This window comes from Oncorhynchus mykiss, chromosome 28 (genome assembly GCF_013265735.2).
Source record: "Oncorhynchus mykiss isolate Arlee chromosome 28, USDA_OmykA_1.1, whole genome shotgun sequence".
Classification (NCBI taxonomy): Eukaryota; Metazoa; Chordata; class Actinopteri; order Salmoniformes; family Salmonidae; genus Oncorhynchus; species Oncorhynchus mykiss.
This window is the reverse complement of record NC_048592.1, coordinates 9,333,384-9,347,530: the sequence shown is the minus strand read 5'-3', so window position 1 is coordinate 9,347,530 and position 14,147 is coordinate 9,333,384. Positions and strand designations below refer to the sequence as shown.

General features: G+C 43.5%; 1 protein-coding gene and 1 non-coding gene across 2 annotated transcripts; one reads left to right on the top strand and one right to left on the bottom strand.

Moving 5' to 3' along the window:
• Positions 1 to 3,473: 3,473 nt before the first annotated feature.
• On the bottom strand, positions 3,474 to 7,302 carry zgc:153935 (uncharacterized protein LOC777611 homolog). Its single transcript, XM_021588996.2, has 6 exons — positions 6,934 to 7,302; positions 5,282 to 5,416; positions 5,029 to 5,151; positions 4,809 to 4,958; positions 4,562 to 4,714; positions 3,474 to 4,475 (listed from the first exon to the last, which is right to left on the bottom strand). The coding sequence occupies exons 1-6, from the start codon at positions 7,135 to 7,137 to the stop codon at positions 4,326 to 4,328; spliced, it is 915 nt and encodes a 304-aa protein (XP_021444671.2). The 5' UTR covers positions 7,138 to 7,302; the 3' UTR covers positions 3,474 to 4,325.
• Positions 7,303 to 7,640: 338 nt separating this feature from the next.
• Positions 7,641 to 7,753, top strand: trnal-caa. Its single transcript has 2 exons — positions 7,641 to 7,678; positions 7,708 to 7,753. It is a non-coding gene; the product is annotated as a tRNA-Leu (tRNA).
• Positions 7,754 to 14,147: the final 6,394 nt, after the last annotated feature.

Here is a 14,147-nt window from a genome sequence, read left to right as displayed (position 1 = left end):
GTGATCATAAACAAATGTAAGCAAGGTTTGAAATTATTACATTTTAGTCAAATACTATATCCGTGTGGACTTCTTGCGGTCAATTTGCTGTCTACAAATTATTTGTAATCATGTTCCGGCTCCCCGACCATCCACTCAATAAAAAAATAGAAAAAAAATGGGCCGCGTCTGAATCTAGTTGATGATCCCTTACTTAGACATTGCATCATTGTATCTGTCCCATTATAGACCCATGAGAGCATGGGCAATGCCATTGAGGCCATCTCCATTGTCTTCTTCTACGAGTTGGCAAACAAGATGAGTGTAGTCACCTGTAGTCTGGCCGGTATACCGTATTTTAATATATACCAGTATTGATGCACGGACCGGTAAGGGTTTTTACTTTACGTTCTATAACGGTATTTTGAAGGTTTTGCTTGTTAAATGTGATACACCTTGTGTGATGTTCATTTGTATAGTTTACTCCGATAATTGAAACATCTTTCTCCCCTCACTCTAAGGCCGCTTTCCACACAGACCTAGTCCCACCCCTTCACTCAAGGAGCGCATTTGTTGTATCTCGACCATGAGACACTTGGTCAATGCAGCACATGCAACAATGAGAATGACTACGATGCTGTTTCCACTTTCCTTCATAATTTAAAAAATAATAATATGTTTATTATTTTCCAATAAAATGTTACATTGACATTCATTGTACTGTTGAATGGGATGGCCAATTTAGAGGACAAAACAAAACTTAACTCACACATACACAAAATAAAATCCTATTAGGTGGTACATGTATAAGAAGTCAGCATAGTCATTACAAGCAGTGTAGTTAAGCCCAAAATAAATTGAGTGGAGTACAGCACAGAGTAGAAACAGATAGTCAACCCAGTTATGAAGCGGGACTAGACCATTTATCCAGTATCGGCTGCCATATTCTGTAAAACAATGGACTTCTATTGAAGGTATTGTATCGTATCTTTTCCATATGTATTACATTTCCTAAATCCCATAACCACATTTCAAAAGGTAGGTACAGTCTCCAATTTCCAAAATTGCAATATGAGCCTTTTGGCTAATAAGAGAGACAGCCTCCCCTCCTGGTTATTCCCATCAACTGTACCAAACAGAGCGATCAATGGGTCTGGGGCTAGAGCTCTATCGAAGGTTTTAGATAAGTAATCAAAAATAAGAGCCCAGTAAGCATGTAACATATGACATGTCCAAAATAAGTGGGTCAACGTCCCCTCATCCGGTTTGCACCTCTCACACAGTGGTGAGGTGTCCGGGAATATTTTATGCAGTTTCACTATTGAGTAATGTAACCTGTGTATCACCTTAAACTGTACACGGTTTGTGAAAACCCATTCAAAATGGTCGGTCTCTAGACGGTATGATGTGCTACAGGCCCACATAGAGGTATCCACAGACACTTTTAAAAGGGCTTGGGAACAAGAACTTGGTTCATAAATCTCAGATGAGGACTGGGTAGAAGCTCCCAGGGAATATAAACCACAGTTCTTGTTCCCAAGCCCTTTTAATAGTGTCTGTGGATACCTCTATGTGGGCCTGTAGCACATCATACAGTCTAGAGACCGACCCTTTTGAATGGGGTTTTACAAGGATCAGGCTATGTAATGTAGGATATTTGGCTTAATGCCATACTGTGGGATATGTGTCCTTAAGAAATTCCTGATTTGGAGGTATCTGAAAAAATGTGTTGTTGGCATGTTGAACTTTCCCTGTAATTGTTGAAAATGAAGCTAACTAACCATCCATGTATAAATAACCAATTGTTGTGAGCCCCTTCTCCCTCCACTGTGAAAACACCATATCTTCCAATGCAGGGTGGAAAGCATGATTCAGGCAAATCGGGCTGTCAATGTATACAATGGGTATGTTAAGAAAATACCTCATCTGTTTCCAGATGCTAAGAGTATGACAAAGTGGCTTTTAGAGTCATAAGTGGCTTTTTTCACATATGATGGACTATTAACAAGTGCAGGGAGTGAGGAACGTTGACAGGAGGCCTGCTCAATCAAAAGCCATATCATTCTGTCACATCCCAGGTAAACTTTCCCTCCAGAAAGCACAATGTTCAGATTAGCAGCACAATAATACAGTTTAAAGTGAGGAAGGCCAAAGCCCCCCCTCTATCTTGTACTTGCATAAATGCTTCTTTGAAACTGTCCCAATTCGCTTTCAGTAGCTGATCAAGGTCTCGTCACTACAATGCCAAGGCGTGTGAACTTGTACATCACTGTTCTAAATGGGGTAGATTGCAGAAATTGCATATCCACAGGCCGTGATAGCGGCATCAATTCACATTTTGGCAGTTTATCTTGTAGCCAGAGAAGGAGCAGAATGTATTTATCAAGTTACGGGCGGAATAGAAGTTTTAGGCTTGGATAAAAACAAAATAACATCATCTGCCTATAGGGAAATTTTGTGGCGAGTGTCTTATTTTAACAGAAGCCATATCGGCACATGCCCGAATGCGAGGAGCAAGGGATTCCATGGCTATAGCGAAGAGAGCAGGCGAAATAGGGCACCCCTGTCGGCAGCCCTTGAACAGGTGAAATGACTGCGACATTGACTGATTGGTTACCACGGACGCCATTGCGTGTGCATAAATAATTATTATCCAATTAATAAATTCCTTTCCAAACCCGAAGTGCTCCAGAACCGACATCATATACTTCCACTCAATCTGATCAAGAGCTATTACCACTGCCTCAACCTTATGATACATTACGTTGAAAAGGAGTCTCAAATTGTGGTATATATATGTCAGCCCGGGATAAAAACCTGTCTGGTCAGGGTGTATGATGTCGGAAACATATTTTTTCAATCGGTTTGCCAATATCTTTGTCAACACTTTATTTCCTATGGAGGGTAACGACATGGGGCGATAAGACGACATCTCCATGGAATCTCTATCATATTTTTTCAAGATCAGTGCTATTGTATCCTCATACAGTGTTTGCGGGAGTTTGGCATTTTCTTTGGATCGTTTAAACATTCGCAACATAAGTGGAGCTAGACTGGCGCAGTACTTCTTATAGAATTCTATTACATATCCATCGGGCCCAGGGGCCTTGCTGTTTGTAAATTGTGCTGTCGCTGTGTTAATTTCCTCTAAAGTTATCCCAGCGTCGAGTTCAGCAGCTGCCCCCCTGTCTAGTTTAGGAAGTTCACATTCCACTTTACTTCTTAATATAAATCCACAAGCATTCTATAATTACACTATTAGTTTGTGTTTCTTACATCTGTAAACAGCTAGTTTCTTTTCTTAGCAAGTTGTGGCTAAGTCGCGTTAGCCGCTAATGCTAATCGCTAGTCAGCTGGCTAGCCAATAAATGTACTGAGTCAGAGCAAATGTAGCTGGCAATACAGCCTGATACCAGTGATGGTGGAGGCCTAAATCAGCATGTTGTTTGTGCAACAGTATCTTCTAAATCAAAGAGGAATAGGCAAAGCATGAATATGTTCGCTACATGAAGAAAACATTTAATGTAGCCAAAGATTATAGGTAGGAAACACTGACCAACACTTTGGTTCCTACCCTGTCACAATAACTCCTCCCTGGCATTTTCATGTCAAACACTGTATTCAAAGTGTCCACTCTTATATTCTAACTATAAAATTATGATAACTATATTTCCATGATTCCATCAGTTCACCCAAGTGTTCTGATCTAAATCGCAAGTCAAATCACAATTGCAACATTTGGTAAAAAAACATTTTTTTAAAGGCCTACATTTTTGGCCAATATCGTGCAGCACTACGTGGCAATATGGAAATGATCTCAAATGAGTGCAGGACATTTATGAAAACTATTTTGGGTGGAAGTTTAATATAACAGTATAACACAATCAGAACAGAGAACCCATTGAAATCAATTAATGTATGTGTTGTCACCCTAGGGTCACACACTACTCAAAGCAAATTCAGAACATTTATTACTCAAACCATTAAATACCGTGACATGATATTGTCACCATATAGCCCAGCCCTACTGTAGTGAATTGTTTGAACAGGTACAATGCCAAGGTTGCCGATTTAATGTCGCCTGCAGTTATGGAATGCTTGCTCACTAGTATAATTCATTGGCTGATCCCTCCTGATGACCCAAAATGGAATCATGTGATCCTTCCTTAACCCATAGGAAGTCCCACCCTGTTGATTACTTAAAAATGGTAAAAGTCCTCAATGGTGCTGCCCATGCTAAAACTGGCATTTGGGCACTAGTCATCCATCTCTTCTGGTTTAGTCCTCACCTCTGCTCTCCTCCTGCTCTCTTCCCCTGCCCTCTGATGAGTTAGTAGGTTAACTGGTTACTCAGGTGTCTCATTCCCTCCCCCTTCTCCCCTTCTCCTCATCTGTGTCTCCATTGATGTGATGGTCTGGAGTTCAGAGGAGAACTGGTCACTCAAGTCTCTGTTGGCCAGGAGGAAATCCCTCAGTCTCAGCAACTCCTCAGTGTCCTACAGAATACAGCAGGCAGTCAGACATTAGTCAGACAGAGTCAATCAGTCAGACAACTAATGGTTAGAATTGTAGTTAGAAGTACCTGTGTGTCTGTGTCAGTAAGCAGCTCCTGCAGCCTCTCTCTCAGCAAGTCTGCTTCCCATTGGCTGATAGACTCAGGCTCCACCCCCTCCGACAAGGAACCGTCCACTCGGTCCACACCAGGAACTAACACCGACAAATCAACAGCCAGCATCTGGACCCAAAAACACACACAGCATTTACACTCCATAGATCAGAGGTGATACAACACACAGATCTGAGAGCTGATATCACACACACACACACACCTCTAGTATCTGTTGTCCGGCTGCTTTCACTTCTGGTAGGTGTGTGAATTGCTGTAGGAGCTGCTGTATGCTGACCTGGTAGCGCCTCATCCACTGGTCACACACTCGCATCTCACAGGAGTGCATCAACTCGTTCCTACACCTGATAACCTAAGACAAGACGCATACACATTCATAACACACAAACACAGGAAACGTGTGTTTATACTGTGTGCGTTACCTCTCTGACACAGTGCTGGTCCACGTAGTTGAAGTGGGAGCAGAAGTTGAGGAGGTTGAGCAGTGCGGACGCATCACACAGCTCCGCCCCCTTAACCCCAGCTTGACCCCGCGGCATGTAGGCCTGAGGGAGACAAAGGAAGAAAGAAGGAGAGAAGAGGTCAATTATCTAATATAACATGAGTGTAAGCGGAGTACAATTTCAATAACAGAACCAATAATTCAGTAATATTTAGTTTGCACACACACACTACCTTGGCCAGTTCCCAGTGGTCCTGGTTCCAGAGTGGGGGTCTGCAATTCCCCCAATTCACCACCCCCCTGGGGTTTGTGTGGTGCCTCAGGATCATGTTCCTCCACTCTGTACACACCACACACACAGAGTACAGCTGTGGAACACATACGAGAAAGAATCATTCAATCAAACGTCATCATGACAGGTCTCTACTGGTGTAGTCTCTCGTGACCACGAATCCAAATCTCGTTTTTGTTCACTCGACCAGCGACGACGAGGCGAAGCGAGAGGGTTTTACGCCCGTCTAAATCTGTCCACGATAAGCAGACTGATAAGACCGGCTGCCTTCCCACCCTTTGGGTCGACGACTTCCATTGTTAGAACAGTCACTTGACTATCTTGTCAATATAGTATCAAATCTGACTCAACACAAGAGCCGGACAATAAGGGTGGGATTGTGTCTTCTTGGAAGTGCTAGAGATGGTCGAAGCAGATTCCAGGAGTGGTGGAGCACGTCGCCTAAACGTGTAGAAGATGGAAAGAAGGAGGAAAGTCAAAATTGGTGTTACTGATGTTTGAAGAACAGTATGCCTATTCATGGGAAGCTGGGATCCAGAAGATACACAGTGAGTTTGTGAATAAACCCTTGCAGTGTCAAAATTGCAAAAGGTATGGTCATGTATCAAGTGTGTGTCAGCAGAAGCAACATATTGGTGATGATCTACGGTGTTGCAATTGTGGTGGGAATCACCTTGCCGAATTCCTGGCGTGCCCCGTTAGGATGAAGGAGTTTGAAGGAGCACGGATCCGGGCTGTACAGCAGGTCACCTACATGGAGGCGCAGGAAATTGTTGAAGGGGTGAATGGTGCTGAGGAAGCTATGGCAGTGGATGCCCGGCAGCCAGTTAAGATTCAGAATGTTGTTCACGAGTTGAAGGATACAGACACATTGATAGTGAAGGGCGATTGTGGCGTTTATTGCACAAGTGATTAATTGTACTTCCCAAACGAAGAAAGTCCAAGAAGCTGGGCATAATTGAATCTGCAAGGTTTGGGGTATTCAGGAATTAACAACTGAAACATTGCATGGAATACTGACTGAAGATGATTCTTCCCCCCCCCCCCAGGCCCCTGAGCCTGTGTAGTGGTGTGAATTGGATTGGACTCTGACTGGAGTGAGATCGTTATTTTTTTTGTTTTTTGAATTATATATTTTTTATTACTCCTTTTCTTCAGTTCATTACCAGTACGGTTGGTGCCAGCATGCATGCACATTAAATTAGTGCGAACACCATTATAGCAGAAAAGAGTACGCGAGAGCCAGGGGCGTATTCCGATTCTTTAACAAAACGTTCTTACGGATGCAAACGGAACGAAACGGAAGGGACCTACCTACCTGAATGTGCTTCATCTTGGCCAGGTCGCAATTGTAAATGAGAACTTGTTCTCAGCTTGCCTACCTGGTTAAATAAAGGTGAAATAAATTAGTGTTTTCCGTTTTGCAACTGTTCGAACTAATAAATACACTCCTAACGTCCAGGCTACTACTGGAGTAAATTGACACATGATCTAGCTAGCCCATAATAATTTCCTTCTTAAAATGATTCAGGTTATTTGGGGAGGAGTTCAACTCAACTGACATTATGCCAGCAGACAACTTTTGACTCTCACCTGATTCCCTTTGGGTTTGCACCCGCTCCGACATGGCCGCCGCAGACCCGGGTTCCTAGTGACTAGATTTCCGTGGAAGGATCTCATCTCAGTATCGGTGAAAGGGTGCAATCCCTCCCGCAGTTTGAGGAGACAGTACCCCGCTTTGAGCCAGTTCTTATACCCGCCATCGTTCAGACGAGCGCTCAACTCTTCGTGTACCATGTACAAATTAAAACAAACACCAACATAAAGCAGAGCTAGATCTTAAAACAAACTGAAGAGTACGCCGACTATATCTCTGGAACGCTACATAAGAAAAGGTCAACAAAGAAACAAAAGTGCGTATCATCCGTGATGTCAAGTTTCCGCTTTTGTCTCGACTCGAACCACGCCCATTCTCTGTCAGTGCAGTATGGGGATTGTAGTAAACTAGCTAGACTTTTCCAACTGCCGTCGGTCTGTCCTGAAACAGCGAAACTGTCTGTATAGCCTGAATATGATTTATTAAAGTGATAACGACAATACAGGTAAAATAATCTAAATGATTCATTATAAAATCTAAAGATGTATCTATAACTATAGGCTTAGGCCATACATTATCAGTACTCTAACTGCCTTGCCTACATAAATCCAACCTGTAGTTTACCTACATAGCAGTACTCACCTATACAAGACTTTAAGTCATAGAATACTAAAAGCTATAAGAAACGTAGGATAGTACAGTTGTCAGGATGGCCGAGCGGTCTAAGGCGCCAGACTCAAGGTGAAAATCCTTCCTGGGTAAAAGGGGTATTCTGGTCTCCGAATGGAGGCGCGGGTTCGAATCCCGCTTCTGACAATGTTTTTCCTTAACAAAATCAGATTGAAAGAGTCTACTCAGTGGATTCCCTCAAGTGGTGGAAAGAAAACACATTATCATTTTACGTTTTACCATTGCCTAGTTATAAATGCGCTCACCTGGGCTATTTTCGAGTGATCCAGACAGAGCAGCGAAATTTCAGGTAGGAGGAAAAGAGTGTTTTCGTGTTTTCGTCCATGAGGTGGCGCCATCATCATACCAAACGCCAGAGGCAGCTCTGCATGGACGAGTTTTACTGCTGGCTGAAAGGAGAAGTTTTACTGGTCACCCTCCTAGAGATTTATTTACAGGGTATCCACATAACCAAGGTGTGGTTGTGTGTGTGTGTGTGTTAGAAATATATACCAAGATGTGCATTATAAGAAACGTGTGGCCTAACCCTGCAACAGTAAAGCGTGCATATTCTGTTTCTGTAGTTAGAGGACAGAAAACAACCCACACACCTAATTTAAGGACCAGTGGTATTCTCTGATACAGTGAATCACTTACTTAGAATTATAGGACCCAACTTCAAACAGATTTATACAACAAAGAGCAATTATGAAAATGAAAATACATTTTGTGTTGTATCAAATAATGTCATCTTTACATGAACATTTAATTAGTCTTTTAGGATGCTCACCGAAAAACAAATATCCCTCTATCTTTGTAATTGGATCTCTACGGATTCGATTAAAGCTAAAGTAGATTAGACACCCTGGAGTGTGTGTATGTGTGTGTGCACGCGCTTGCGTCCGTACTTCCCTGCGAGTGTAAGTGCATAAATGTGGCCTGCTTAGTGAATTGAGAGGGACACAACAATGGTGTGCGTGTGATCCCAGCAGGGGGTTGTTTTAAGCAGAGGGAGATCAAAGAGACATTAGTATTCTGAAATAAATCATACGCCCAGGTCTCACTGTGAGAGTCCCCAACCCCCATATACACACACACAGGCGATCACGCACACAAACAGGCAACTCCGCGCACACATACACACACACACACACACACACACACAAGCACACACAAGGATACACACACACAAGCCTGCATGCTTTTACATACACACGCACACACATCCACATATTCTCTCGCTCCACTCGGCTCAACCCACTGTCTCTCTCTTCAAACGTCTGCCCTCCCTTACCCCGATGGGGCTTCATAACAATCTGCTCACTGGCTCTGTTTCCTTTGTTACCCTCTCAATGTTTCTCACTTTTGCACAAAATACAGTTTCCACCCACTTTCTGCAAATATGCAGTGCAGAAAAACGCTTTGTCAGAGAAAATGGTTGTTCATTTCTCAGAGAGAAAGTCAGAAACGCCAACCACATGGTTTGACATATTTATCCTCAGGGAAGCCGCACCGTCTTTCGCTCTCGTTCTCTCGCTGTCTCTGTTTTTCAGTCTGCTACCTCTGGATGGGATGGTTTAATTTATATGTCATTGTCCTTACCTCGTGGTTTTACTGAAACGTTAGTGTTTCACTTTCTAAGGACGTACTGAGTTTCATGTTGTTAGTTTTATTAAATAGTCATTCTAGGGATGGGTATATTATTCATCGAAGACTGTCACCTGGAGATCGAAAAGAAGGAGAGAAAAAGGGAAAGGGAGATGGAGAGAGACAGAGAGGGAAGAAAGACACTGGAATCAATTTCAAATTAAATCCCATTTGTCACATACAACAAATCAAATCCCATTTGCCCGAATACAACAGGTGCAGACCTTACCGTGAAATGCTTACTTAACCAACAATGCAGTTCAAGAAATAGAGTCAAGAAAATACATGACAATAACGAGGCTATATACAGGGGGTACCGGTACTGAGCCAATGTGAGGGGGTACAGGTTAGTTGAGGTAAAGTTTTGTAAAGTGACTATGCATGGATAATAAACAGTAAGTAGCAGCAGTGTCAAAACAAAGGGGAGAGGGGGCTCAATGTAAATAGTCCGGGTGGATTAATTGTTCAGCTGTCATATGGCTTGGGGGTAGAAAATGTTAAGGATCCTTTTGGTCCCAGACTTGGCGCTCCAGTACCGCTTACCGTGCGGTAGCAGAGAGAACAGTCTACGACTTGGGTGACTGTAGTCTTCCTCTGACACCGCCTAGTATATAAGTCTTGGATGTCATGAAGCTTGGCCCCAGTGATGTACTGGGCCATATGCGCTACCCTCTGTAGCACCTTACGGCCAGATACCGAGCGAGCAAACTGGTCAGGATGCTCTCGATGGTGCAGCTGTAGAACTTTTTGAGAATCTAGGAACCCATGCCAAATCTTTTCAGTCTCCTGAGGGGGAAAAGGTGTTGTCGTACCCTTTTCACAACTGTCTGGGTGTGTTTGGACCATGATATTTCGTTGGTAATGTGGACACCAAGGAACTTGAAACCCTCTACCCGCTCCACTTCAGTCCAGTCAATGTTAATGGGGGCCTGTTCGGCCCTTGTCTTCCTATAGTCCAGGATCAGGTCCTTTGTCTTGCTCACATTGAGGGAGAGAGTGTTGTCCTGGCACTACACTGCCTTGTCTCTGACCTCCTCCGTATAGGCTGTCTCATTGTTGTCGGTGATCAGGCCTACCACTGTTGTGTCGTCAGCAAACTTAATGATGGTGTTGGAGTCGTGCTTGGAAATGCAGTCGTGGGTGAACAGGGAGTACAGAAGTGGACTAAGCATGCATCCCTGAGGGGCCCCAGTGTTGACGATCAGCGTGGCAGATGTGTTGTTGCCTAACCTTACAACCTGGGGGCGGCCCATATGGAAGTCCAGGTTCAAGTTGCAGAGGGAGGTGTTTAGTCCCAGGGTCCTTATCTTAGTGATGAGCTTTGTGGACACTATGGTGTTGAATGCTGAGCTGTAGTCAATGAACAGCATTCTCACAACTGTATTCCTTTTGTCCAGGTGGGAAAAGGCAGTGTGGAGTGCGATTGAGATTGCATCATCTGTGGATCTGTTGGGGCTGTATGCGAATTGGAGTGGGTCTAGGGTTTTCAGCATGATGGTGTTGATGTGAGCCATAACCAGCCTTTCTAAGCACTTCAAGACTACTGACGTGAGTGCTAAGTGGCGGTAATCATTTAGGCAGGTTACCTTCGCTTTCTTGGGCACAGAGACTATGGTGGTCTGCTTGAAACATGTAGGTATTACAGACTCGGTCAGGGAGAGGTTGAAAACGTCAGTGAAGACACTTGCCAGTTGAGCCATGCATGCTTTGAGTATGTGTCCTGGTAATCCGTTTGGCCCCACATCTTTGTGAATGTTGACCTGTTTAAAGGTCTTGCTCACATCGGCCACAGAGGGTGTGATCACACAGTCTTCCTGAACAGCTGGTGCTCTCATGTTGCTTGCCTCAAAGCGAGCATAAAAGGCATTTAGCTCGTAGAGTCTTTGTAGTCCGTAACATTTTCAAGCCCTGCCACGTCCGACGAGCGTCAGAGCCGGTGTAGTGGGATTAAATTCTTCGTTTTTTCATATGTAGAATTAGAATGAGTAAAATGTTGTTTTATGACTTGAGCATGTGTGTGGGACTGAGGAGACTTAGGGTCAGAATAGTTCTTAAGTGACGCTGGTGACACAGAGAGCAAACAGCATATGCCCCAGTGTCTACAGGAACAATAGCAAGCAGTTGTCAATACAGTTATCATCACTCCCACAAAGGATATCGTGACACATACATAGGCACACGTCTGAAGGCATCCAGTGTTTTAGAAAAACAATCAGATCCACAAAAGTTGAACACTCTGCTCCTGGCAGTAACTCAAACATGTGATTATGAGGTTGTGTGCATGTGTGCGATTGTGTAATTGTCTGTGAGTGTCTGTGTTCCCACACGTGTATCTGCATATGTGTGTGTGTACTTTGATAGCCACCCACATGAATATGCAGATGTATTTCAGGGAGCGTATGTGCTCGGCATTAAGCCCACTCTCCACTGCTGACCCAATTTCACACCGCATATTTTGTGTGTGTGTGTGTGTGTGTGTATGCTTCTATGACTGTTATTGCATTTCACCACCCTAAAGCAGTGAGTGATGGAGACTCAACCAGACAGGCATGCATGTGTGTGTGTGTGTGTGTGTGTCTGTGTGTGTGTGTGTGTGTGTGTGTGTGTGTGTGTGTGTGTTACCTCTCCTGTGTGTGAGTTCATATAAAACAAACAGGTCATTAATGTAGTTTTCTCCCCACCCAGAGTGTCACAGTGGGAAACATGTTACATTACTCACATGTGATGCCCGGAGGTTTAATACTGACCTGGGATTCAATCATCACACACTCTGTCTGCACCCCGAGAAGCATCACACACACACATATAAACAAACACGCGAGCACACACACACGCACACACACTGAGAGAGAGGTTAGTCAGTGACCTGTGAGGTGAGAACACGTTTTGAACTGAAGGTGAGACATTTGGCGAGAGTCATTTTTTAGTGGCCGACCAAAGATTCTGACATTTGGAACTGTGGTGTGTGTGTGTGAGAGAGAGATATATAGTGCATTCGGAAATTATTCAGACCCCTTGACTTTTTCTACATTTTGTTACGTTACAGCCTTATTCTAAAATGTATGAAATAGTATTTTTCCCTCATCAATCTACACACAATACCCCATAATGACAAAGTGAAAAAATGTTTTAAGACATTTTTGCTAATTTATTAAAAATAAAAAACAGAAATACCGTATTTACATAAGTATTCAGACCCTTTGCTATGAGACTCGAAATTGAGCTCAGATACATCCTGGTTCCATTGATCATCCTTGAGATGTTTCTACAACTTGATTGGAGTCCACCTGTGGTAAATTCAATTGATTGGACATGATTTGGAAAGGTACCTGTCTATATACGGTCCCACAGTTGCCAGTGGCCTCCATCATGTCATACAGTTAAAGGTTAAATACTTATTCTTTTTTACAGGATTGTGTCAAGAAACAGATCTGAGGAAGGGTAGCAAAAAATGTCTGCAGCATTTAAGATCCCCAAGAACACAGTGGCCTCCATCATTATTAAATGGAAGAAGTTTGGAACCACCAACACTTCCTAGATCTGGCCGCCTGGCCAAATTGAGCAATCTGGGGGAAGGGTCTCTGTCAGTGAAGTGACCAAGAACCAGATGGTCACTCTGACAGAGCTCCAGAGTTCCTCTGTGGAGGTGGGATAACCTTCCAGAAGGACAACCATCTCTGCAGCACTCCACCAATCAGGCCTTTATGGTAGAGTGGCCAGAAGGAAGCCACTTTTCAGTAAAAGGCACATGACTGCCCCGCTTGGAGTTTGCAAAAAGGCACCTAAAGGACTCAGACCATGAGAAACAAGATTCTCTGGTCTGATGAAACCAAGATTGAACTCTTTGTCCTGAATGCTAATCGCCATGTCTGGAGGAAACCTGGCACCATCTTTCCAGTGAAGCAATGGTGGTGGCAGCATCATGCTGTGGGGATGTTTTTCGGTGGCAGGGACTGGGAGACTAGTCAGGATTAAGGAAAAGATGACCGGAGCAAAGTACAGAGAGATCCTTGATAAAAATCTGCTCCAGAGCGCTCAGGACCTCAGACTGGGGTGAAGATTCACCTTCCAACAGGACAACGACCCTAAGCACACAGTCAAGACAACACAGGAGTGGCATCGGGTCAAGTCTCTGAATGTCCTTGAGTGGCCCAGCCAGAGTCCGGACTTGACCCCGATCAAACATCTCTGGAGAGACCTGAAAATAGCTGTGCAGCCATGTTCCCCATCCAACCTGACAGAGCTTGAGAGGATCTGCAGTGAGGAATGGAAAAAACTTCCCAAACACAGGTGTGCCAAGTTGTAGTGTCATACCCAAGAAGACACAAGGCTGTAATCGCTGCCAAAGGTGCTTCAACAAAGTATCGAGTAAAGGGTCTGAATACTTATGTAAATATGATATTTCAGTTTTTTTGTTGTTGGATAAATTAGCTAACACTTCTAAAAACCTTTTTTTGTTTCGTCAATATGGGGTATTGTGTGTAGATTGATGAGGGGAAAAAACAATTGAATCCATTTTAGAATAAGGCAAAATGTGGAAAGGGTCAAGGGGTCTGAATACTTTCCTAATGCACTGTATATGTAGTTTTTCTGTTTGATATGATTTTCTTCCCCAGTGCATTTCCATAGAATTTTCATAAATAATATTTTCATGAAAGAAATATAAATCGATACATTTTTTGTGATTAAGCTTGCTTCTCCTAGTGATGATACAGGTGACATACTTCAAAGGGAGCAGCTCATTGGATAAACACTAGATGGCGATAACGAGAGGGAAACTGCATGGCAGGGTTGGGAAAGGATTTGTTCATTGTTTTAACCATGGTTGGGGAGTAACGGATTACATGTACAGTGCCTTGCGAAAGTATTCGGCCCCCTTGAACTTTGCGACCTT

Excerpts from the sequence above, each read along its gene's own strand:
- zgc:153935 (XM_021588996.2), bottom strand. The coding sequence starts at position 7,137 with ATGGTACACGAAGAGTTGAGCGCTCGTCTGAACGATGGCGGGTATAAG. Across the intron at positions 4,959-5,028 it reads ACCAGCACTGTGTCAGAGAG|GTTATCAGGTGTAGGAACGA; the intron begins GTAACGCACACA and ends GTCTTGTCTTAG. Across the intron at positions 4,715-4,808 it reads CCGGACAACAGATACTAGAG|ATGCTGGCTGTTGATTTGTC; the intron begins GTGTGTGTGTGT and ends TTTTGGGTCCAG.